Here is a 26,466-nt window from a genome sequence, read left to right as displayed (position 1 = left end):
TGTTAGAATTTGCTGATATTTCCTTCATTCAAATTGTTATTTATCGTTAAATTTAGTATACTCGAAACATCAATTATTTAAAATAAATATTATCAATATAACTTTCATATATTCTTTATAATCAAATTATGTTTTGCAATGTCTTCAGAGTGAAATTGTTTTCAGTCGAAGTAGAATAAAAATATAAATGAAACTAAATATTAACTTTCAATAAAAAGATTTTTATAAGCTCTTACCTGTGGGTTGTTTGCAGTGCCTCCAGTCAAAGTGCCCACGGTACATGTGTGGCTCCATGACTCCCACAATTGGGTTCGACTTCTCCTCTATGTACGCCTCAAACAGCTTACGATCCAGTGCCTTGTATGTCGCCTGGCAGGTCTGAGAACACAGAAATCAATGATGTTAGCAGCGCTGGTCATATTTTGCAATGTTGTCATTTATGGGCTATGTTTATTTTGGGGCATTATTTTGACTTTTCAACTGTGGTTTATTGAAAATCTAAACAGAACAAAATGGATTTGTGTCCATAGGTCCTGCATGCCGTCACATTTCACTTTTGTAAAAAAAACTCCACTAACACAAAAAAATGACCAAAATACCCACATGCGTAGGTGCTGCTTAATATGTTGCTTACTTGTCATTACAGAAGCAGCCTTTTGAATTACATGGGACAAATAAAAACAAGAGATGTGTTTGCCAGAAACACAATGCCCCCTACTGCGCCACTTTGATTTAAAAAAAATATTTTATCCTTTTAGAAATATTACTTCCCTTGTGAAAATGATCTGTACCTGCCAATTGATAAATAGAAATTATCTCCCTTTAAAGCTTGTTACTTCACTTGGATTTTGTTTTTTGACCTTTCACCTTGAAGGATGACCTTGACCTTCCCTTACCTTGAGTACTTTGTTCATCTCCACATAGCCTTCCTTACCTGGAGTACTTTGTTCATCTCCACATAGTCACCCTTACCTGGAGTACTTTGTTCATCTCCACATAGCCACCCTTACATGGAGTACTTTGTTCATCTCCACATAGCCACCCTTACCTGGAGTACTTTGTTTATCCCCACATAGCCATGCTTACCTGGAGTACTTTGTTTATCCCCACATAGCCACCCTTACCTGGAGTACTTTGTTCATCTCCACATAGCCATGCTTACCTGGAGTACTTTGTTTATCCCCACATAGCCACCCTTACCTGGAGTACTTTGTTCATCTACCCATAGCCACCCTTACCTGGAGTACTTTGTTCATCTACCCATAGCCATGCTTACCTGGAGTACTTTGTTCATCTCCACATAGCCACCCTTACCTGGAGTACTTTGTTCATCTCCACATAGCCACCCTTACCTGGAGTACTTTGTTCATCTCCACATAGCCACCCTTACCTGGAGTACTTTGTTCATCTACCCATAGCCATGCTTACCTGGAGTACTTTGTTCATCTCCACATAGCCACCCTTACATGGAGTACTTTGTTCATCTCCACATAGCCACCCTTACATGGAGTACTTTGTTCATCTCCACATAGCCACCCTTACCTGGAGTACTTTGTTCATCCCCCCATAGCCATGCTTACCTGGAGTACTTTGTTCATCTCCACATAGCCACCCTTACCTGGAGTACTTTGTTCATCTCCCCATAGCCACCCTTACCTGGAGTACTTTGTTCATCTCCCCATAGCCACCCTTACCTGGAGTACTTTGTTCATCTCCACATAGCCACCCTTACATGGAGTACTTTGTTCATCTCCACATAGCCACCCTTACCTGGAGTACTTTGTTTATCCCCACATAGCCATGCTTACCTGGAGTACTTTGTTTATCCCCACATAGCCACCCTTACCTGGAGTACTTTGTTCATCTCCACATAGCCATGCTTACCTGGAGTACTTTGTTTATCCCCACATAGCCACCCTTACCTGGAGTACTTTGTTCATCTACCCATAGCCACCCTTACCTGGAGTACTTTGTTCATCTACCCATAGCCATGCTTACCTGGAGTACTTTGTTCATCTCCACATAGCCACCCTTACCTGGAGTACTTTGTTCATCTCCACATAGCCACCCTTACCTGGAGTACTTTGTTCATCTCCACATAGCCACCCTTACCTGGAGTACTTTGTTCATCTACCCATAGCCATGCTTACCTGGAGTACTTTGTTCATCTCCACATAGCCACCCTTACATGGAGTACTTTGTTCATCTCCACATAGCCACCCTTACATGGAGTACTTTGTTCATCTCCACATAGCCACCCTTACCTGGAGTACTTTGTTCATTCCCCCATAGCCATGCTTACCTGGAGTACTTTGTTCATCTCCACATAGCCACCCTTACCTGGAGTACTTTGTTCATCTCCCCATAGCCACCCTTACCTGGAGTACTTTGTTCATCTCCACATAGCCACCCTTACCTGGAGTACTTTGTTCATCTCCACATAGCCACCCTTACTTGGAGTACTTTGTTCATCTCCACATAGCCACCCTTACATGGAGTGATTTGTTCATCTACCCATAGCCATGCTTACCTGGAGTACTTTGTTCATCTCCACATAGCCATGTTTGTTGAGGTTCTCCACCAGTCTGGGCAGAAGCTGGCTCCGTGTGTGGTTACAGTTGCTCAGCATGATTATCAGCCGCTTGTGCTGCATACAAACAAGACAACAACATTTAGTGGGGTAGAAGCTCTACCAATCTTCTTAGTTTGTTTTTTTTAAGTGTAATTTGCACCATTTTCAACAGTGCATGTCTTTCAGTCATACAACTGCTGTCAGTGATCAACACACACTTTTCCTGGGTAAGCTGGTTAACCACTATTGCACATACTAACTGCAATCTGGACTACTTAATGTATAAGTTGAAAGAGAAGGGTCGTAAAAAGGATTCATGACAAATCCTCACATAAGTTTTGTTGCCTGGCCAGTGATGGAACCAACAATCCTCTGATTTGTGGTAAAGAACTCAACCAACTTAGCTAAACAGACAATATGAAGTGAACAACAAAGTTTGATACTTTGAAGGGCTGAAGTAACTACTAAGGGATGTACCTGCCAACAAGTTTTCCAGCTGCACTCACCTTTGGAGGGATTGTGTCTTCTGGGGTGCTCTCTTCTATGTAACTGGTTCTCTTATCTGCAGCAGGAGGCCTGCAAATAATTGCAACATCATCACTCTGTTCATACTTAAAACAACTGTAGATGAACCTTGATTTTTGAGTATTTCAACTTGAAATAATAGTGGCCCTGATCTAACTCTGCCTGGCCAAATAATGGTATTACAATCTAAGTGTGCATCTTGTAAGCAACCATTGCATTAGACAGCAGCACAATGTCCGCTTGCACCTTATTATTGAGAAAAAAGTGTTTTCCTTTTTCTGTAACAGTGACCCTGACCAGAACTTTATAACATAAAAAAAATAAAATGCTAGATAAGCATGAATGCTACCTACACACACATTTTAGCATAATGTATTTAAACATTTTATAAATGAAGCCTGCATCATAACAAGAGCACCCCCTTGCGGGTGCAGACCGCTCATCTATTTTTCTTTTTAAAGGTGTAGGGACCTATCTCAATTTCAATCACAAAGGAGGGAGGGTTGGAGTGGAGAGGGGTGTACAGTGTGGGGGTGTGGTCATTTATTACATTATCTTCCAACAAGAGATGTGTTTGTCAGAAACACAATGCCCCCTATTGCGCCGCTTTGAAGCCATAAATTTGACCTTTGACCTTGAAGGATGACCTTGACCTTTCACCACTCAAAATGTGCAGCTCCATGAGATACACATGCATGCCAAATATCAAGTTGCTATCTTAAATATTGCAAATGTTATGAAGAAGGTTAAAGTTTTGGTTAAAGTTTTTGAATTTGTTTTTTTGACCTTTGACCTTGAAGGATGACCTTGACCTTTCACCACTCAAAATGTGCAGCTCCATGAGATACACATGCATGCCAAATATCAAGTTGCTATCTTGAATATTGCAAAAGTTATGACCAAGGTTCAAGTTTTGGTTCAAGTTTTGAGCACACACACACAATGACAGACAGGCCAAAAACAACATACCCCCGATCTTTCTATCCGGGGGCATAAAAATGCAAAAAAAATATTTATTTTTTTTTTTCGGGAGGGGGGGGGATTCTTGGGTGGGATGGTTGGACAGTATTGCAAAAATAAAATAATAAAAATAAATATTTGTGTTTTTTTAACCATGAAAAAAACAAGAGATATGTTTGTCAGAAACACAATGCCCCCTATTGCGCCGCTTTGAAATTTTTATTTTTTTTTTACCTTTGACCTTAAAGGATGACCTTGACCTTCAACCACTCAAAATGTGCAGCTTTATGAGAACGCCGCTTTGAAATATTATTTTTTTGACCTTTGACCGTGAAGGATGACCTTGACCTTGAAGGATGACCTTGAACTTGAACTTCCACCACTCAAAATGTGAACCTTCATGATAACGCTGCTTTGAAATTATTATTTTTTGACCTTTGACCTTGAAGGATGACCTTGGCCTTGAAAAATGACCTTGACCTTGAACTTCCACCACTCAAAATGTGCAGCTTCATAAGAACGCCGCTTTGAAATAAAAACAAAAATGAACTTTGACCTGGAAGGATGACCTTGACATTGAAGGATGGCCTCGTCCTAAAACTTCCACCACTCAAAATGTGCAGCTTCATGAGAACGCTGCTTTGAAATTTTTGATTTTTTTTTTTACCTTGAAGGATGACCTTGACCTTGAACTTCCATCACTCAAAATGTGCAGCTTCATGAGATACACATGCATGCCAAATATCAAGTTGCTATCTTCAATATTAAAAAAAATATGGCCAATGTTAAAGTTTTCAGACGGACAGACGCCATTTATTTGACATTTGACCTTGAATGACCTTGAATGATGACCTTGACCTTTCACCACTCAAAATGTTCAGCTCCATAAGACACACATGCATGCCAAATATCAAGTTGCTATCTTCAATATTGAAAAAGTTATGGCCAATGTTAAAGTTTTCGGACGGACAGACACCATTAATTTGACCTTCAAGGATGACCTTGACCTTTCACTGCTCAAAATGTGCAGCCCCATGAGATACACATGCATGCCAAATATCAAGTTGCTATCTTCGAAAGTGAAAAAGTTATGGCCAATGTCAAAGTTTTTTTCAGACGGACGGACAGACTGACTGACATACTGACGGTAGTTCAACTGCTATATGCCACCCTACCAGGGGCATAAAAATTATTTTTTCGGGGTGGGGGGGTATAGTATGAGGTCATTTATTAGATATTCTTTAACTAATAATGGGGGAGGGGGGGATTGACGGGGGATTCGGGGGGGGCATGGGGGATGGTTTGGGTGGAGTCTATTGTGGTATGTCAGGTAAGAGTTGTTGTATCAATCGAATCTTATCATAAATAAAGAAGTTATGGCAATTTTAGCAAAATTTAATCATTTGACCTTGAGAGTCAAGGTCATTCAAAGGTCAAGGTAAAATTCAACTTGCCAGGTACAGTACTCCATGATAGCATGAAAGTATTTGAAATTTAAAAGCAATAGCCTTGATACTTTAAAAGTAAAGTGGATCTAAACAAAATGTAACCATATATTCAAAGTTACTAGGTTACAAAAGGGCCATTATTCCGTAAAAATGACAACCAGAGTTGTGCAACTTGTCCTTTACTGTCCCCTTATGATAGTTTGCGAGTGTTCCAAGTATGAAAGCAATATCTATGATACTTTAGGGGTAAAGTGGACCAAAACACAAAACTTAACCAAATGTTCAAGTATAGAGGGCCCATAATTCCGTCAAAATGCCATTCAGAGTTACATAACTTTGCCTGCACAGTCCCCTTACGATAGTTAGTAAGTGTTGCAAGTATGAAAGCAATAGCTTTCATACTTTAGGAAAAAAGTGGACCTAAACACAAAACTTAACCAAATTTTCAATTTTCTAAGTATAAAAAGGGCACATAATTCTGTCAAAATGCCAATCAGAGTTACATAACTTTGCCTGCACAGTCCCCTTATGATAGTTAGTAAGTGTTGCAAATATGAAAGCAATAGCTTTGATACTTTATGTGAAAAGTGGACCTAAACACAAAAGTTAACTGGACGCCGACACCGACGCCAAAGTGATGACAATAGCTCATATTTTTTTTTCAAAAAATATATGAGCTAAAAAAGGAATGCATTGCAACCAAAGAGCGAATTTAAATGTATGCAATTAAGGAGCCAAATACTTTGCCTTTAACCAAATGTAAATAGAATGCATTATATTAAAAATCTTATTTAAATCCATATAAACCAATTCCAAACAATTTAATTCACATTATTTTAAAAGCCAAAATGCCAATTGGAATGCATATTATCAAAGAGCCGACTGTTGCAGGCCAATTACTTTCATACACATGCCTTCACCTGAGTGTTGCTGCGGCCTGGTCCCCTGTGTCCAGATTGGTCAGAGCCAGGTGCTCCAGACACGGGGCGAAGGCTTCCAAGAGTTGTTGACATAGTCCAGTGGCCTCCTTCTGTACAGGACGCTGACTGAATATCTGCAATAGAAAAAAACAAATATGTACCAGCTTTTCTATGAACACTTTTCCATGTAGGCATGTATTTAATATTACAGCACAGATAGTGTACAGAATAGAAAGGGAAGGTGAAATGATCTATTTGGATGCCTGCCATCTGCAGTGGGTCCAATGATAGGTTGTTGTTAGACAGGAAGGGTACACATTAAAGTAGCAACAATGTAGTGGTTAAGGTATCAGCCTTTGTTATCTAGATTTTCAAAACTCACTTTGTCCTGGTTCTTTCATAGAAAAAGATTGTACAGAGCATCTCTTTAAACTTAAGGCTTTTGATGGAAACAAGCTCATAGAGAATAGTAGGTTAGAGTTTCATACTTATGATTTTATTTAGGGAGGCTTAGAAAACCAAAACCACAACCCTTGGTGAATCATTATTAAAATGGTTCAGGATTTCAAACCAAGCAAATAAACTTATCTTTGTTAGGCAGTTTATATTTAACAGATAAACATCACACTTTTCTGTCTTTATTTCTTAAAAAACAACAGAAAATGGATGAAAAACATTAATTATTAAAAGATGTCATGAACTTAAACAAAATAACAAAACTTCACTGCATGTGTTTGCAGTATTCAACAATATTGAGATACACCAACATTCATCAGATAGGATGTTATTTAATTTATGCAGGTGACGATGATGTGACTAAGGTTAATATGTTCCAACAAATGCCACAAACCTCTGATTCGCCACTCCTGTTTTGTACGACCACTTCATGAAGATGCTGTATAGCCTCGTTCACAATATTCTCAAATAAAGCTGGCTGAAATACACAACCCAATAATGCATATTTATACAAGGTTTTTATATACGAATACTAGAGAAAGTTTAGTTTAATATTGTAAGAAAATGTTTAAATGACATGACAGATAATATAATTGATACTAAGTGAGACTTAGTAAACATTTAAAACATGTTTGTGTCCATAAATATCTTGAAACAAGAGCACCGCCTTGCGGGTGCAGACCGCTCATCTATTTTCTTTTTAAAGGTGAAGGGACTCTCATTTTCAATCACAAAGGAGGGAGGGGTGGAGTGAAGAGGGGTGTATAGTGTGGGGGTGTGGACATATTACATTATTTTCCAAAAATGCGAAAAAAAAAAAAAAAAATTCAGGGGGGGAGGGGGGGGGGGTACGATAGTTGGACGGTATTTCAAATATAAAATAATACAAATAAATATTTGTGTTTTTTAACCGTTTAAAAAAAACGGGGGGGGGGGTATAGTGTGAGGGTGTGGTGGTCATTTGTGAGATGATCTTAAAAAAAATAAAAAATTAGGGGGGGTGATTCGGGTGTGGGGAGGGGGGGGGTAGGGGGTATTCTTGGGTGCGATGGTTGGACGGTATTTCAAACATAAAATAATACTAAAAATATTTGGGTTTTTTAACTGTTTAAAAAAATAATGGGTGGGGTGGGGTGGGGGGGGGGTATAGTGTGAGGGTGTGGTGGTCATTTGTGAGATGATAAAAAAAAAAAAGAAAGGGGGGGGGTTTGAGGGGGGGGGGGAATTCGGGGGGGGGGGGGGAGGGGGAGGGGGGAAGGGCATGGGGGATAGTTTGGGTGGAGTCTATTGTGGTATGTCAGGTAAGAGTAGTTTTGTCACAGTATCAATCAAATCTAATCATAAATAAAGAAGTTATGGCAATTTTAGCAAAATTTAATAATTTGACCTCGAGAGTCAAGGTCATTCAAAGGTCAAGGTAAAATTCACCTTGCCAGGTACAGTAACCTCATGATAGCATGAAAGTATTTGAAGTTTGAAAGCAATAGCCTTCAGAAGTAAAGTGGATCGAAACACAAAATTTAACCATATATTCAAAGTTACTAAGTAAAAAAAGGGCCATTATTCCGTAAAAATGACAACCAGAGTTATGCAACTTGTCCTTTTACTGTACCCTAATGATAGTTTGCGAGTGTTCCAAGTATGAAAGCAATATCTTTGATACTTTAGGGGTAAAGTGGACCAAAACACAAAACTTAACCAAATTTTCAATTTTCTAAGTATAAAGGGCCCATAATTCCGTCCAAATGCCAGTTAGAGTTACATAACTTTGCCTGCACAGTCCCCTTATGATAGTAAATAAGTGTTGCAAGTATGAAAGCAATAGCTTTGATACTGTAGGAATAAAGTGGACCTAAACACAAAACTTTAAAAAAAATTCAATTTTCCAAGTATAAAAAGGGCACATAATTCTGTCCAAATGCCAGTCAGAGTTTTATAACTTTGCCTGCACAGTCCTCTTATGATAGTTAATAAGTGTTGCAAGTATGAAAGCAATAGCTTTGATACTGTAGGAATAAAATGGACCTAAACATAAACCTTAACCAAAATTTTCAATTTTCTAAGTATAAAAAGGGCACATAATTTTGTCAAAATGCACGCCAGAGTTATCTAACTTTGCCTGCCCAGTCCCCTCATGATAGAAAGTAAGTATACCAAGTTTGAATGCAACAGCATTGATACTTTCTGAGAAAAGTGGACCTAAACGCAAAACTTAACCAAAATTTTCAATTTTCTAAGTATAAAAAGGGCACATAATTCTGTCAAAATGAACGCCAGAGTTATCTAACTTTGCCTGCCCAGTCCTATCATGATAGTTAGTAAGTGTACCAAGTTTGAATGCAATAGCAATGATACTTTCTGAGAAAAGTGGACCTAAATGCAAAACTTAACTGGACGCCAACGCCGACACCGACGCCAAGGTGATGACAATAGCTCATAATTTTTTTTCAAAAAATAGATGAGCTAAAAAGGACCAGAGATTGGCACAACATACCTCCCATCATTCTGGCATGATGACCTACGTATTTATATAAAACATGTTATTATACCAAAGATAATCTTCACATTAAACAACTTAAAATTAATTCTGTAAAAATGTCATTAACACAAAGATAATCTTCACATTAGATAACTTAAAATTAATTCTGTATTGATGTGTATAAGACAGACACCCCAAACACACACTTTATATAGTTCATGTCTATATGTGTAAGGCCATCTCAACGGATTTTCCTGCAACACTTTGTCAGCTAAGTTTAAGGACAAAAATCACTAAGGAATTTGTGGATCACTGTTGATGAAATAAGATGCTGCACTCATCAGATGCTGATGCTGCCAGTTGAAGCCTTGTCAGTATATTGGCATATCTAGGTCAAAATGATCATTAGAAGTTGAGTGTTCATAGATAAGATCCATGCTTTGTAGGAACCAGTATTGATGTCAGATAAAATGGTCAATTTGGGCTATTCAAGAATTTACCTTCTGAAAAAGTAAAAAAGTAGGGTAATTTCAAGGATCTCTTAAGAGTTATCATAGACAACATCCATGCATGAATCAAATTTTTGTAGCAAGCAGGAATAATGTTAGACAAAAATAATAATTTTGGGTTAAGCAATATTAGGACATATTCACTGAGTTGCTGAGTGACTGATAAAGGCCATCTACCTGTGAAGGTATAATAACAGCTGTGATAAATGTGAGCTGCCCACCTACCAGTTGTGTGGTGCCTCCAAACTCATCATCTAGCTCTACCATCCAGGTCTCTTTGCTGTCAAGGCAGCGCACATCTACAAAAACAAGAGAATATGGACATGTATACACACTAGATAACATGGACAGGTAAACAAACAATAGAACATGGACATGTGAACACAAAACAGAATGTGGGCATATGTGGCATGATAGAACAGGAAAATCTGAACAAATGAGAGAACATGGATATGTGAACTCACTATAGAATGTGGACATGTGTGAACACATGACAGAACATGGACAAGTGAACACACAATAGAACATGGACAAGTGAACACACAAGAGAACATGGACACATTAACACACATGAGAACAAGGACATGTGAACTCATGGTAACATAAACACATGAGACAACATGGTCATGAAATCACTCAATAGAGAAAATGGACATGTGAATACACAAGATAACATGAACATTTGAACACACCCGAGGACCTGGACATGTGAACACATGAGAGAACATGGTCATGTTATCACACAAGAGAGATAATAGACTTGGTTAAACTCTACAAAACGTGGGCATGTGACCACACCTGAGAACATGAACATGGGAACACACAAGAGAAAATGGACATGTGAACACAAGAAAGAACATGGAAGTGTGAACACAACAGAGATTGACATGTGAACACAGAAGATGACATGAACATATAAACTCACTTGAGAACATGGACATCAGAACACATGAGAGATCATGGACATGATAACACAGGAAAAAAACATGGATATGTGAACACACAAGAGAACATCTATATGTAAGCACACTAGAAAACACAGTCATGTTAACACAATAGATAACATGAGAGAACATGGACATGGGAACACACTATAGAACATGAACACGTGAACATGCAAGAAAACATGGATCTCTAAACACGCCAGAGAAAAAAACATTAAAACACACCAGCAAGTGTGTGAACATGCAAGAGAACATAGGAACATAGACATGTGACCACAACAGTGATCATGAATATGAGAACATGCAAGAGAACGTGGATATCTGAACACACAAGAGAACATGGACATGTGTACAAACTAGAGAACATGGACTTGTGAATACAATAGATAATATGTACATGTGAACTCATGTGAGAACATGAACAACTGAACATACAAGGGAACATGGAGTTGTGATCACATGAGAGAACAGAGACATGTGAACACATGAGAGAACAGTGACAGGTGAACACAGGATAGATCATGGATGTTTAAACAAAAGAGAGTACATGGACATGTGAACACATGGGGGAATACGTGCAGCTGAACACACAAAGGAACATGGAGATGTGAATGGATGAGAAAACATGGATGACTGAACACACAAGAGGACATGGAGATGTGAACGCATGAGAGACGATAGACATCTGAACAGGCTGGGGAACATCGAGATAAGAACAGATGAGAGACAACATAAATGTTTAGATAAACAGAGAGAGCATGCACATCTTAACACCAGAAAGAAAATGGACATACGAACACACAAGAGAATTTAGACATGATAACCCTCTGTTTGGAAAAACAAAATAATATTTGTATTTATACATTAAGCTCTTAAGCTCTTACCACATATGTTCAAGTTTAGGAAAATAATAAAGATGTTTTACATATACACATAAATAGAAGTTTTTTGCTTTATCACAATTATGTTGAAATTCTTCAAAAATGATAGCCTTGTTACATACCATCAATCGCCTAGTTACATACCATTGATAGCCTGGTTACATACCATCAATCGCCTAGTTACATACCATTGATAGCCTTGTTACATACTGTAAACGTATAGAAAATCGTCTGTATGAAATTTCGTTGTTTAATAAAAATCAACTTATGCGTTGACACGTAATTTCGTGGATTTCAAATTTTCGGGGAAGACTGACCGTCATAATAAAAAAACTTATTTAAACAATCAGAGAGAGTAATAACAAAGCATTATCTGTGTTGACAGCAAGACTTGAGGTTAATGTGCACTGAAGCATGAAAGTGTTGCCGATTATTGTCGATAAGAGCGATAAAGCGGCGCACTTGTGGGTCCCCGCTCGCTAATTGCCATCAATGTTGTTTTGACAATATTTGCATTTCTCAGTGCAATTGATCCCCTAGTAGTAACAATTGAGTAATTAAGTCCCCAAAATACAGGTGTGAAAACCGTTATGTCTCTTTTAACTTTAATTGGCACTAATTGACATATGTGATAAATCTGTAAACTGTTTATTTGACGACCTCACGTAAATGAGAACAATAGTTGATGAACAGTTTAAATACCCTGATCGATTAAAAAAAATAACATTAACATTTTCAATTCGGTAATATTTTAATTAGTCAAGATATAGTGTAATGTGACCTACTGAAGTGAAGTAACTGTTACAAAAAACAAGTATCTCGCATAACCGACAACAAAAGAAAATGTCGAAAATGACATTCGAAAATGACTGATTTCGGATTAACAAGAGGGCCATGATGGCCCTGAATCGCTCACCTGACTCATTAAGATCAGATGAAAACTATGACCTCTATTGTCTACACAATGTTTTTCTATGATTTGACCTAGTGACCTAGTTCCTGACTCTAGATGACCCAAATACAATCCCAATCCAGATTTCATCAAGATAAACATGCTGACCACAGTTCATAAATATTGGATGAAAACTGTGACCTCTATTGTCAACACAAGGTTTTTCTTTTTATTTGACCTAGATTTTTACCCCAGATGACCCAAATACAATCCCACCCAGATTTCATCAAGAATTCTGACCAAATTTCATAAAGGTTGGATGAAAACTGTGATCTCTAATGTCTACACAAGGTTTTTCAATTATTTGACCTAGTGACCTAGTTTTTGACCCCAGATGACCCAAATAAAATCCCAACCCAGATTTCATCATGATAAACATTTTGACCAAATTTCATAAAGATTGGATGAAAACTGTGACCTCTATTGTCTACAGAAGGTTGTTCTATTATTTGACCTAGTGACCTAGTTTTTGACCCCAGATGACCCAAATACAATCCCAAACCGGATTTCATCAAGATAAACATTTTGACAAAATTTCATCAAGATTGGATGCAAACTGTGACCTCTACTGTCTAAACAAACAAATTGTTGACGGACGGACGCACGGACAAACGCAGGCACGCACAACGGACGCCGGACATCACACGATCACATAAGCTCAACGTGTCACTTCATGACAGGTGACCTAAAAATATGTGTCGGAGATAAACATGAACAGTTGTGGTTAAAATCCCATAGAAACAAGGGCTGTTTGTAAAACATGCATGCCCCCCTATATGGGCTATAAGTTGTAGTAGCAGCCATTGTGTGAATACGTCTTTTGTCACTGTGAATGGTGGTGGTGGTGGTGGTGGTGGTGGTGTAGTAGCAGTAGTAGTAGTAGTAGTAGTAGTAGTAGTAGTAGTAGTAGTAGTAGTGGTAGTAGTAGTAGTAGTATAGTAGTAGAAGTAGTAGTAATAGTAGTTGTAGTAGTAGTAGTAGTAGTAGTAGTAGTAGTAGTAGTAGTAGTAGTAGAAGTAGTAGTAGTGGTAGTAGTAGAAGTAGTAGTAGTAGTAGTAGTAGTAGTAGTAGTAGTAGTAGTGGTAGTAGTTGTAGTAGTAGTAGTAGTAGTGGTAAAAGTAGTAGTAGTAGTGGCCAGTAGTAGTAGAAGTAGTAATAGTAGACGTTGGTGGTGGTGGTGGTGGTGGTGGTGGTGGTGGTGGTGGTGGTGGTGGTGGTGGTAGTAGTAGTACTAGTAGTAGTAGTACTAGTAGTAGTAGTAGTAGTAGTAGTAGTAGTAGTAGTAGTAGTAGTAGTAGTAGTAGTAGTAGTGGTAGTAGTAGTAGTAGAAGTAGTAGAAGTAGTAGTATCAGTAGTAGTAGTAGTAGTAGTAGTAGTAGTAGTAGTAGTAGTAGTAGTAGCAGTAGCAGTAGCAGAAGCAGTAGCAGCATTACAAGACCAATACTTAAGAATGATCAAATGGGAAAAGGTAACCTAGCACTGGCAGAAAATATGGGGCTCATTTACAGGTCAGATTTGGAATCTCTGCTGTAAAATGAGATTTTGAATGCATTAAAGGGAGGCAAATCTGTAATAAAAAGAACATGCATAAACCGTAGTTGTTTCCCTTGTTTGAACCATGCTAAATCCTTACAAGTTTGGAAAGAATTGGATGAAAAATTTGGACTTCATTGCATAAACACCATTTTCTCAATTCAAGGGGAGGTAATTCTGTACTTCATGGACCAATAATGCTCATTTTTTGTAGGGTTTGTGTCCTCATTGATATAAAGACACTGTGCAAATTTGGAAAGGATCGGACAAAAAATGTGGAAGATTTGTGAAAGTTTTGCACAAAATAGGAAAAACGAATAAACATGCAAAGTTCAACGAGCTCCTGCGGCTATGTTTTTTGACGAATCAAATTTCTTTGAACAACTTTTTCAGGGGAGCCCTAAATGGTCATCCCTGTGAAACGTTTTGAAAATCTGATGAGCGGTTTCTGACAAGAAGATTTTTTAAGGTTTTTACCATATATGGTCATGGCGGCCATCTTGGTTATGCGATCTAATTTTTTTTAACAATTCTTTTGTCCCATGACCTAGGGATGCTCCACATGAAATTTAGTTGAAATTGGCTCAATGGTTTAGTAGAAGAAGATGTTTACAAATTGTTTACAGACAGATGGATGGACGGATGGATGGACGCCGGACGCTGAGTGATCACAATAGCTCACCTCGAGCTATCACTCAGGTGAGCTAAAAATGTATAAATAATCGTTGGTACTAGAATTCGTGGTTCAGCAGACCAACGAAATCCACAAAAATTCGTACCACACGAAATTTAATGGTTTTACAGTACCATTGATAGCCTTGTTACATACCATCAATCGCCTTGTTACATACCATTGATACCCTGGTTACTACCATCCGCAGCCTATTTACATACCATTGATAGTGTGGTAACATACCATTGATAGTCTGGTTAAAAACCATAGAAAGCTTGGTCACATTTGATTGATAGTCCGCGTACATATCAGTAATAGCCATTGATAGTGTGGTTACATACCAACAATCGCCTTGTTACATACAATTGATAGCCTGATAACATACTATCAATTGCCTAGTTACATACCATTGATAGCCTTGTTACATACCATTGATAGCCTAGTTACATACCATCAATCACCTAGTAACATACCATTGATACCCTGGTTACTACCATCAGTAGCTATTTACATACCATTGATAGTCTGGTTACATACCATTGATAGTCTGGTTAAAAACCATAGAAAGCTTGGTCACATTTGATTGATAGTCCGCGTACATATCAGTAATAGCTTTGTTACATACCAATGATAGCCTGGTTACATACCATTGATAGCCTGGTTTCATGTCATTGATAGCCTGGTAACATACCATTGATAGCCTGGTTACATACCATTGATAACCTGGTTACATACTATTGATAGCCCGCTAACATACCATTGATAGCCTGATTGCATAAAATTGAAAGCTTGGTAACATACTATTGATTGCCTGGTTACATACCAGTGATAGCCTGGTTACATACCAGTGATAGCCTGGTTACATACCATTGATATTCTTGTTACATACCATTGATATCCTGATTACATACCACTGATAGCCTGGTTACATAACATTGATAACCTGGTTACATCTCATTGATAGCCTGATTACATACCATTGATAGCTTGGTTACATACCATTTATATCCTGCTTACATACCATTGATAGCCTAGTTTTATACCATCAATAGTCGGTTTACATACCACTGATAGCCTTTTTACATACCACTGATAGCCTTGTTACATACCATTGATAGCCTGGTTACATACCATTGATAGTCTGGTTACATACCATTGATAGCCTGGTTACATACAATTGATAGTCTGATTATACACCATTGATAGCCTGGTTACATACAATTGATAACCTGGTTACATACCATTTATAGTCTGGTTACACACCATTGATAGCCTGGTTACATACAATTGATAGCCTGGTTACTTACCATTGATAACCAGGTTACATACCATTGATTGCCTAGTTACATACCATCAATAGTCTGGTAACATACCATTGATAGCCTGGTTAAATACCACTGATAGCCTTGTTACATACCATCGATAGTATGGATACATACCATTGATAGTCTGGTAACATACAATTGATAGCCTGGTTATATACCATTGATAGCCTGGTTACATACCATTGATAGCCTGGTTACATACCACTGATAGCCTTGTTACATACCATCGATAGTATGGATACATACCATTGATAGCCTGGTTACATACCATTTATAGCCTGGTTACATACCATTGATAGCCTGGTTACATACCATTGATAGGCTGGTTACATACCATTGATAGCCTGGTTATATACCATTGATAGCCTGGTTACATACCATTGATAGCCTGGTTAAGGAGTAGCTTCAGGCAGTTGGTACGCATGTCAAACGCCAGCTCCTGTATCATATCATGGCAGTCCCCTGGCAAGTCCTGGCTGCACAGCGAGCTGGCACACGACCTTCATATAACATTCAATAATTGTAATGGATTAATAAAGAATCATCTGAGATCACAACAAATACAGAGGGGCTATAAAAAGTGGCAGGCTGAGAAGCCTTAAAGGCATTTAGCCCGACTGGCATTTATTAGCCTAACCCTAGAAATGTGTTAGTCAAACTCTTTTAGTAAGGATATTCTTATTGTTAGCCATGAAACAAAACTCAAGAAAGGCCTTCATTGTGGAATATACTTTTAGTGACAAATCACTTGGTGTAGTGGCAGGTCGCCTTGGTGTAGTGGATATGTTGTCCGCCTAGCAACTGGGAGATCATGGATTCCATCCCCATGATGGGAGCGTTCTTTAGATCTCACCCATAGACAACAAGTACTGGTTCTAGTCCCAGGAAACGAATTCAAGAGCATTTCAAACAAGCAATTTCGTTGAATTGATATCCCCCGCCTTCTGTAATTCTGTACACAAAAGTTTTCTGGACGGATGGACAATGGCAACGTGCATCTTCCTCTTATCCATATATATACTCATACCAAGTTTCAATGAAATCCTTCAAAGCACTTCCAAGATATGGCTCCAGACACAAAAAAAGCATTTTTTCAAGATACAAAGGGCCATAACTCCGTTATTAACAGATGGTATACAATGTTATTTGGCGTGCATCATCATCTTATCCATATATATACTCATACCAAGATTCAATGAAATCTGCCGCAGCACTTCAAAGATATGGCTCCGGACACAAAAGTGCCGGACGGACGGAAGGACGGACGGACGAACGGACTGAAGGACGGACAAACGCCAAAACAATATCCCTCCGCCTATGGGTATAATAAGCCTTAGGCTTTCTATGCAATTGGGCTAAAATAAATAGGTTTAAAAAAATCACTTGGCAGATGTGTATTTTTGTTTTCTGACTTTTGATGAAAAATTTGCCTTCGACTAAAATGACATATTAGTCACTGGGCTTATTGGAAAAACAACTGCATTGACTAAAGGTAATAATTGTCCTTTGACTGACTGGGTCTTATCAGTAGACTTAAATGGTAAATTAAACAAAAAGATATCTTTTCTGGAAAAAACAAAGTGGTCAGATGCAATCAATCACTTAATTAACCAGATATTTCTAACGCTTGACTAAGCAGACATAATTGACACATGGCCTTCTGGATGAACCTTTGACTAAACTTACCATACATTTAACTTAACAAACACTCTACTTAACCAGACATACACTTGACTTGACTAACCAGATGTATCATTCACTTAACTTACTGGATGTTCCATTTACTTGATTTACCAGATATACTAGTGTTTTTCCCAGGCCGTTTTATCGTGGTGTGGCGCCATGCCCTTTTTTGTAGCACCACGCTGCCTCTTTTCAAAGACATTTAGCGCCACACTGCCCTTTCCAAAGGCCGCCGCCCTGCCCTTTTTGAGTACCCGATGTTTTCCACCCTTATTGATAACACCTTAATTGCCTCTTGACCAAACTTCGAAGCCGGATAGTATCAGATTATGGCCCCAAGGCAGCGAAGATTCTCGCGGTTGTGAATTAGTCATGCGTGAATAACCCCGCGTCAATATCAATCAATAATGTAAGAGGCTATGTTATACGAAGCGCACTTATCGGTTGGTGATGTGTACTCCTCCACAATCAAATCGTGGACTGTTACTTCGGAGACTTTTGATGAAAAACTTGATGTTATTCTCGTGGAAATTGTGCATTTCATGCATTATTCAGTTGTATCAAAACATATGTTTTTACGCATATTTACATTTAAAAACACAAACAAATTAATTCTTTATTGTTATTGTCTTTACGATAATTAATTATTGAAATAATAACTGAGACGTATACTAATTAAACAAAATGCGAATCGCGTATTTGGCGGAGGCATTGTACAATTTTACTTTGATATGCACACCTGTCGCTTACATCATAATTTTAACAAGATGGCGGACATACAGAATTAAATTGTGACTTGGCAAAAATGGCAAATAACGTCGTAAACGATCGAATTAACGATGGAGATCATACATTTAGAAGGAATTAATGAAATGTCTGTGATAATCAACGATGCATAAAAATGTTTTAGATAGCAATAACATATTTATTTGTAATCTACTCATTGGATGTATGTCACGGAAACGAGTGTTTGCATATTGTAAGCGATCAGTTTACTCGCAATGTTAAACATCTCACAAGATTATCGTTAGAAAATGGGATAAGACAAACATGGTTTCATTTTATATGTTAGTGCATCTGTGTATAATCAGATTCATATGCATATATTGCTTTAATATGTTTGTCATGCTGTACAGTGTATTGAAATAGCATGGAACTTTAATCTACATTGCAAGGTAAATATATTAATATTAATCAAAGTAAGTTAATTACATCAATTACCATTAAATGTGCTTGTTTATATTTTGTTTTGTTTCCACAACTACCTATGATGCGATTACATGTTTTTCCCTAATTCTGGTCTTCACAGAACGTTTTTGCCCTATTTTGCCTAAACTGCGCGCTAAAATGCCCTTTTTGAAAGTAATGCGCCATGCCCCTTTGCCCTCCTCGGAAAAACACTATATACCATTCCAATGACTTACTGTACATCTCATTCCCATGACTTACGATACATATCATGATTCACATGACTTACAGTACATCTGATTCCAATGACTAACTGTACATATCATTCCCATGACTTACTGTACATCTCATTCCCATGACGTACCGTACATCTCATTCGCATGACTTACCGTACATATCTCACACAGTGAGGCAGCCAGGCTCCAGACACGTCCTGACTATCAGACCATGCTCCATACTCCTTTCTTGTGTCAGCAGGAATAGTTGCCAAGGACTTGGGCAAGAAAGCAGCTCTAATCAGGTTGGAGAAGTACTTAACAAGCGATGATACCATCTCCTAAAATAGTATTCACCGTGGTTCAGAAGAAAAGAAAATTGGTATGTCGATTCTTTATCATATTTTCTATAATCAAGAATGCAATAAATAGAGCTGATGTCTCTATAGCTGGACTCTATACCAGGAATGCAATAATCACGAACTGAGGCATTTATACATGGACTCTATAACCAGGAATGCAATAATCTAGAACTGAGGCCTTTATAGGAAGACTCTATAAACAGGAATGCAATAATCTAAAACTGAGGCCTTTATAGGAAGACTCTTTAACCAGGAATGCAATATTCTAAAACAAATTTTTTAAATAAAATTCATTTTAATTATTAAATACTTACCTGTTATCGTATGCTTATACTTTCCAGGGGGAAATAACTCATCCGGAATTTTAACTGGGAATCCGCCACCTCAATACCGTAATACAGGCCAGGTTAAACATAGTGCAATGCAACCTAGCCAAAAATCGGTAACCAACCCTCAATATTCTTTCAATATATATACAAAAATATTAATCGAATAGCGGGGTGGGAGGTGGGACTTACCGATAACAGGTAAGTATTTAATAATTAAAATGAATTTTATTTAAAAAATTTGTTTAAATGTCATAAATACTGACCTGTTATCGTATGCTGATTTTGCAGCTGCGGTGGGAAGGTTCGTATATATTTTCCCAACACAGTAGAACCCATAAACAGGGTTATCAGCTAATGATATCAAGTAATCTTCGTTAAAACGGTATAAATTATGACTTCTCGGACAGAGTAATATGTCTATGTCGTAAAGAAGACACTACCGTTAGTGAAACCACAACAAGCCCAAACGTATACAAATTGTATTGTTGGCACTTCAGAAAACGAAGATAAAAAGATGACAAGGTGGTCGGATTCCTCCAGTAAACAGCTTAGAGCACGTCAAAAAGTGGGGTGTGATTAATATATGCCCACAAAACAGACAGAGCTCTTAATTCATGCGGTCAGATCCTAAAAAGGAATGAATCCTTAGATAGGATAAGATTAACTTTCCTTAGTCGAGGTCTAACCCCGAGAAATAGAAGCCGCAGACACATCTCCCCCCCCCTTTTTTGGGGAAATGAAGAGTGTCTTTGAGAACCTCGAATGGACTTCTGACTAACACTGCTGAGATAGAACTTCAAAGCCCTGATTGCCCAAAGAAGTTTATCCTCATCTTCATGACTACCAGTTTAAGAAAACTTGGAAACTTGAAGGTAGAAGCCATATAGAGGACTTGATATTAAGCAAGGAATCCTGGCTGACACAACAAAGTGAAAACGACAATAGATCCAACTGGAATTGGTCGTATTCAACAGAAAAAGCATGAATTTCACTTCTCTGTATCGTAAAAGCCATAATAAGAAGGAAAACCGTCTTAAAATTATATTGGAACTGTTAATAAGCCTGATGAAAAAGGTTCATAAGGAGCTCATTAAGCATCCCAACATGTTACACAAGTCAAAACCGCTTAAGAAGGTAAAGGAACGAAAAACATAGTGTTGACGTTCCATAGTTTGGATCAGTTCCAAAATAGGTAAGACAGCACAGAGTTGCGATGACTTACACAAAACAAGGTATACGAAAGCATAATCTCTATCCTTTGATGAAGAAAAGAACAAATTTCTTATCATCAAGAAAAAGATGAGAAAAACCTCTATGTATCTAGCAGAGTGATTAAGGTAATAACTATGCTCTCAATTACCCAGTAAAAAAATGAATTTCCATAGAACCTTTATACAGTTCTGATGGAATTATCCTTGCACAAGTAACAAGGATTGAAACTCTAACAGAAAAACGTTCTTCTGTAGAGATAACTAAAAGTTATTAATGGCCAGACATGAAGTGGCACATGTTTGGATCAGTAAAAATATGTCTCAGTGAGATATGATATTTGACCTGTGAAGAAGTTTCCTGAAAATAATTGTACAGGAGACTTAAAAGGTCGTAGAACCATAATCCCATGGTTCATTAAGTATATTTCATGAAATTATGGCAAAAACTCAGTTATTGCAAAAACTCACCAAGAAGGCAAGATATTCCAGTTTATGTCAATGGACGAATGTATAACAATCGCACACCCTGCTGGATCGATTTCTGTGAACTGCATTGTTGACGTTGTTCAGCATACCGGTATACACTGCGATATACGATCGCATAACGCTAATAACTAGCGTTTGATGATAAACAACATTCTTTGTGGTAAGTGGTGACCGAACCGGACCGGTCAATGACCGGTAACTGTAGCCCGGTGAATGGACCAGTCATAATATGACCGGTGACGTTACCAGTTAAAGACCGAAAAATGGTGGAATCCATATGGTCTGTTATCAATGTCAAGCACTGCTCGGAAAAGAAGATCATGCCAAAAAAAAATCCAATCCGATGGCGATGAGACATCACTTATTCTGACCGGTGATCAGTGATCGGTGATATGACCGATGAATGGTGACCGATGTCCGGTGATCGGGACCGGTATAATATAACTGCGTCAGAATGGAAATATCTGGTGCAGAAGAATGACCATCCACGAAGTCATCTGATAATGTTAACCGGAAAACAACGGTAGATTATCAGTATTAATAGGCATAAGTGTCCTTGTAGTCGTAGTGGAGAAAAGAACAGCTTATCCCGAAGCCTGAATGTTAAACGAACTAGTGTTCGTATACAACTACGGCTCGGTGACTGCAACATGTGTGGATGCCATAAGAAGAACCATCACACGTGGAATGGAGACATGATATTCCTACAGGAATAAAATGGAGAACGTCGATATGACCAGTAGGTTCATTAACGCCTACGTGAGAAGTGGCGACATCCATATAACTTCGATGCCGAAATATTGTTCGGCTACGCTGGAAATATTGTCTTCTACAATATTGTCTCCGTGAGCATTGACATGATCGCTTACGAGCGTATCAACGCCGAGAACTGCTCAATGAAGGAGAGGTATGTTCGATAACTATCCAGTGGTGCTCAATGCAGTCCGCTGATGTCTACATGAAGGTTGACGGCGTCCTCGTTTCCTGCGATGTCGAGATCTGGATCGGCCGAGATGTGGATCGGCTGCGATGAGACCGAGATCTTCTAGAATAACGTCTCCGTGAGTGACGACGTGATCGCTTACGAGAGCCGCGACGATGAGAACTGCTCGACGAAGAAGAGCGTGTCCGATGTCTAATCCTTGATGAAGACGATGTATTCAACGAAGAATAGGAGAATAATTCAATGAAGAAGACCGAGTTCTTCTTCTTGACCGGTGACTGGTGTTATCGGTGGCAGGCCTAACTGATGACTGTTGACCGGTGACCGGAGCGGTGATCAATGACCGGACCGGTGACCGGACCGGACCGTTGACATGACCGGACCGGTGACATGACCGGACCGGTGACATGACCGGTGACCGGACCGGACCGGTGACATGACCGGTGACATGACCGGTGACCGGACCGGTGACCGGACCGGACCGGTGATCAATGACCGGACCGAGGACCGGACCGGACCGGTGACCGGACCGGTGACATGACCGGTGACCGGACCGGACCGGTGATCAATGACCGGACCGGTGACCGGACCGGACCGGTGACATGACCGGTGACCGGACCGGTGACATGACCGGTGACCGGACCGGTGATCAATGACCGGACCGGACCGGTGACATGACCGGTGACCGGACCGGCCGGTCAGACGTCGATCAATGGTCCGTGATCAACGTCCCCGGTGACGTACCGGTCATATCATGACCAGTGTTGTCACCGGATAATGACCGTATGGCGGATGCCAAATGGTCCGGCATTGGTCGATGTCCTTGACCAATGCCATCGGGCAAAGACCGGCTGACGGGTGTCGCCATATGGTCTGATGTTGACCGACTGTCTAAGAGACTTAGCATAGTACGGTCGCGATCGTGCCCGATACCCGGTGACTGATACTGCAACTATCATCCATGATCTGCGAAGTCACCGGGTATTTATCCACTCTTGTTTCTGCGACCATCATGTAGTCGAATATATGAAAAACAAGAGCAAAGCATATTCAACCATAAACTGGTCACAGACCAGATTATCATACGGCACATAAAATCATTATTTGACCATAATGAAAATTATAATAATACTGCCGTAGATCATAAATTAAACAAAAGTTTAATTCAAAACAGATGAAAAATAAAATGACGATCAATTAGATTGTCATACGGAACGTTAAAATCATTATTGCACACAATGGCAAATGATAAACAATCTGTCAATAGAAGAACACGCTTTGCACGATCTCGTAACACATTAGAAGAACATGCTTTGCACGTTCTAGCAATGTATTAGAAGAGCACGTTTTGCACGTGGTCGTTCGCGCCTGAAAACACCCAGCATGGTAGAAATAAACCATTGTTCGATAAAAACAAGCATGGCTTACCTTTTACAAATGAAACAAAATCCATTAAATCCACACAAATTAATCCGAATGAGAAATAAAAAGATAAATAACACAATTTATCTATTCAAAACCCCAATCAACCAAGTGAAAAACAATATTTTAATTCAGAGCCGTAAAAGACACGTATACACCTGGTTGATCCGGAAAGAATATTGAGGGTTGGTTACCGATTTTTGGCTAGGTTGCATTGCACTATGTTTAACCTGGCCTGTATTACGGTATTGAGGTGGCGGATTCCCAGTTAAAATTCCGGATGAGTTATTTCCCCCTGGAAAGTATAAGCATACGATAACAGGTCAGTATTTATGACATTAAAACTGAGGCCTTTATAGGAAGACTATTTAACCAGGAATGCAATATTCTAGTACTGATGCCTCCACAAGAGGACTCTGTAAACAGAAATGCAATAATCTAGAATCTAGGCTATCATAGCTAGACTCTATATCAGGAATGCAATAATCTCGAAAATGGGCCTTCATAGCTGGACTCTATAACCAGGAATGTAGTAATCTAGAACTAATGCCTTTACAGATTGACTCTATAAGCAGGAATGCAATAATCTAGAACTGAGGCCTTTATAGCTGGACTCTATAACAAGAAATGCAATAATTTAGAACTGAGGCTTTATAGCTGCATTCTTTAACCAGGAATGCTATACATGTATTCTAGTACTGATGCCTCCACAAGAGGACTCTGTAAACAGAAATGCAATAATCTAGAATCTAGGCTATCATAGCTAGACTCTATATCAGGAATGCAATAATCTCGAAAATGGGCCTTCATAGCTGGACTCTATAACCAGGAATGTAGTAATCTAGAACTAATGCCTTTACAGATTGACTCTATAAGCAGGAATGCAATAATCTAGAACTGAGGCCTTTATAGCTGGACTCTATAACAAGAAATGCAATAATTTAGAACTGAGGCTTTATAGCTGCATTCTTTAACCAGGAATGCAATAATCTAGTACTGATGCCTCCACAAGAGGACTCTGTAAACAGAAATGCAATAATCTAGAATCTAGGCTATCATAGCTAGACTCTATATCAGGAATGCAATAATCTCGAAAATAGGCCTTTAAAGGTGGACTCTATAACCAGGAATGTAGTAATCTAGAACTAATGCCTTTACAGATTGACTCTATAAGCAGAAATGCAAAAATCTAGAACTGAGGCCTTTACATGTGGACTCTATAAGCAGGAATGCAATAATCTAGAACTGAGGCCTTTATAGATGGACTCTATAACAAGAAATGCAATAATTTAGAACTGTGGCTTTATAGCTGTCTTCTTTAACCAGGAATGCAATAATCTAGAACTGATGCCTCTACAAGAGGACTCTGGAACCAGGAATGCAATAATCCAGAACTGAGGCCTTTACAAGAGGACTCTATAAGCAAGAATGCAATAATCTAGAACTTAGGCTTTTTTTACAGGAGGACGGCCTTTATGCAGGAATGCAATAATCTAGAACTGAGGCCTTTATAGGTGGACTCTATAACAAGGAATACAATAATTTAGAACTGAGGCTTTATAGCTGCATTCTTTAACCAGGAATGCAATAATCTAGAACTGATGCCTCCACAAGAGGACTCTGTAAACAAAAATGCAATAATCTAGAACTTAGGCCTTCATAGGTGGACTCTATAAGCACACATGCAATAATCTAAAACTAAGGCCTTTAAAGGTGGACTCTAAAGCAGGAATGCAATAATCTAGAACTTAGGCCTTAATAGCTGGACTCAATAAGCAGAAATGCAATAATCTAGAACTTAGGCCTTTATAGGTGGACTCTAATGCAGGAATGCAATAATCTAGAACTTAGGCCTTTATAGTTGGACTATATATGCAGGAATGCAATAATCTAGAACTTAGGCCTTTATAGGTGGACTCTATAAGCAGGAATTCAATAATCTAGACATGGGGCCTTTATAGGTGGACTCTATAACCAGGAATGCAATAATCTAGCCAGCCGCTTTATGGCAGTCGTTATTCAATCGATTTCCGTGATGTATGCAATACTGCTGAAATCAATGGAGCATGCTGATTGTCGCAAAGTGGTAAAATGGTGTTAATTGTGATGATTTGGTGTGTTGTTACAAGTTTTCTTAATTGGTCGTCAGTTTTATTGCTTCAGAGATAAGGCAACATTGAAATATACAGAATTTGGACTCTATAATCATGAATGCAATAATCTAGAATTGAGGCCTCTATAGCTGGACTCTATAACCAGGAATGCCATTATCTAGAAATGAGGCCTTTATAGGTGGACTCTTTAACCAGGAATGCAATAATCTAGAACTTAGGCCTTTATAGCTGGAATCTATAGGCAGGAATGCAATTATCTAGAACATCACATTTTCTGCAATGTTAGTAAATTATGTTAGTAAATGATATCAAGTCCACCTAAAGAAACCTCAGTTC

At 38.7% G+C, this 26,466-nt stretch overlaps 1 protein-coding gene across 1 annotated transcript in view; it reads right to left on the bottom strand.

Moving 5' to 3' along the window:
- The window catches only part of LOC127845740 (exocyst complex component 2-like), a 61,674-nt gene that overhangs the window by 7,909 nt on the left and 27,299 nt on the right, over positions 1-26,466 (bottom strand). The window contains exons 15-22 of the mRNA XM_052376851.1: positions 19,438-19,604; positions 16,556-16,677; positions 10,095-10,168; positions 7,276-7,359; positions 6,426-6,559; positions 3,079-3,148; positions 2,531-2,647; positions 237-378 (exon numbers count right to left, since the gene is read on the bottom strand). Of these exons, the coding sequence (XP_052232811.1) occupies positions 237-378; positions 2,531-2,647; positions 3,079-3,148; positions 6,426-6,559; positions 7,276-7,359; positions 10,095-10,168; positions 16,556-16,677; positions 19,438-19,604 (910 nt within the window). The remainder of the gene's footprint in view (positions 1-236; positions 379-2,530; positions 2,648-3,078; positions 3,149-6,425; positions 6,560-7,275; positions 7,360-10,094; positions 10,169-16,555; positions 16,678-19,437; positions 19,605-26,466) is intronic.

Source organism: Dreissena polymorpha, chromosome 9, assembly GCF_020536995.1.
Source record: "Dreissena polymorpha isolate Duluth1 chromosome 9, UMN_Dpol_1.0, whole genome shotgun sequence".
NCBI classification, from domain to species: Eukaryota; Metazoa; Mollusca; class Bivalvia; order Myida; family Dreissenidae; genus Dreissena; species Dreissena polymorpha.
Note: the sequence above shows the minus strand (reverse complement) of the source record. Positions and strands in the feature narration are given on the sequence as shown.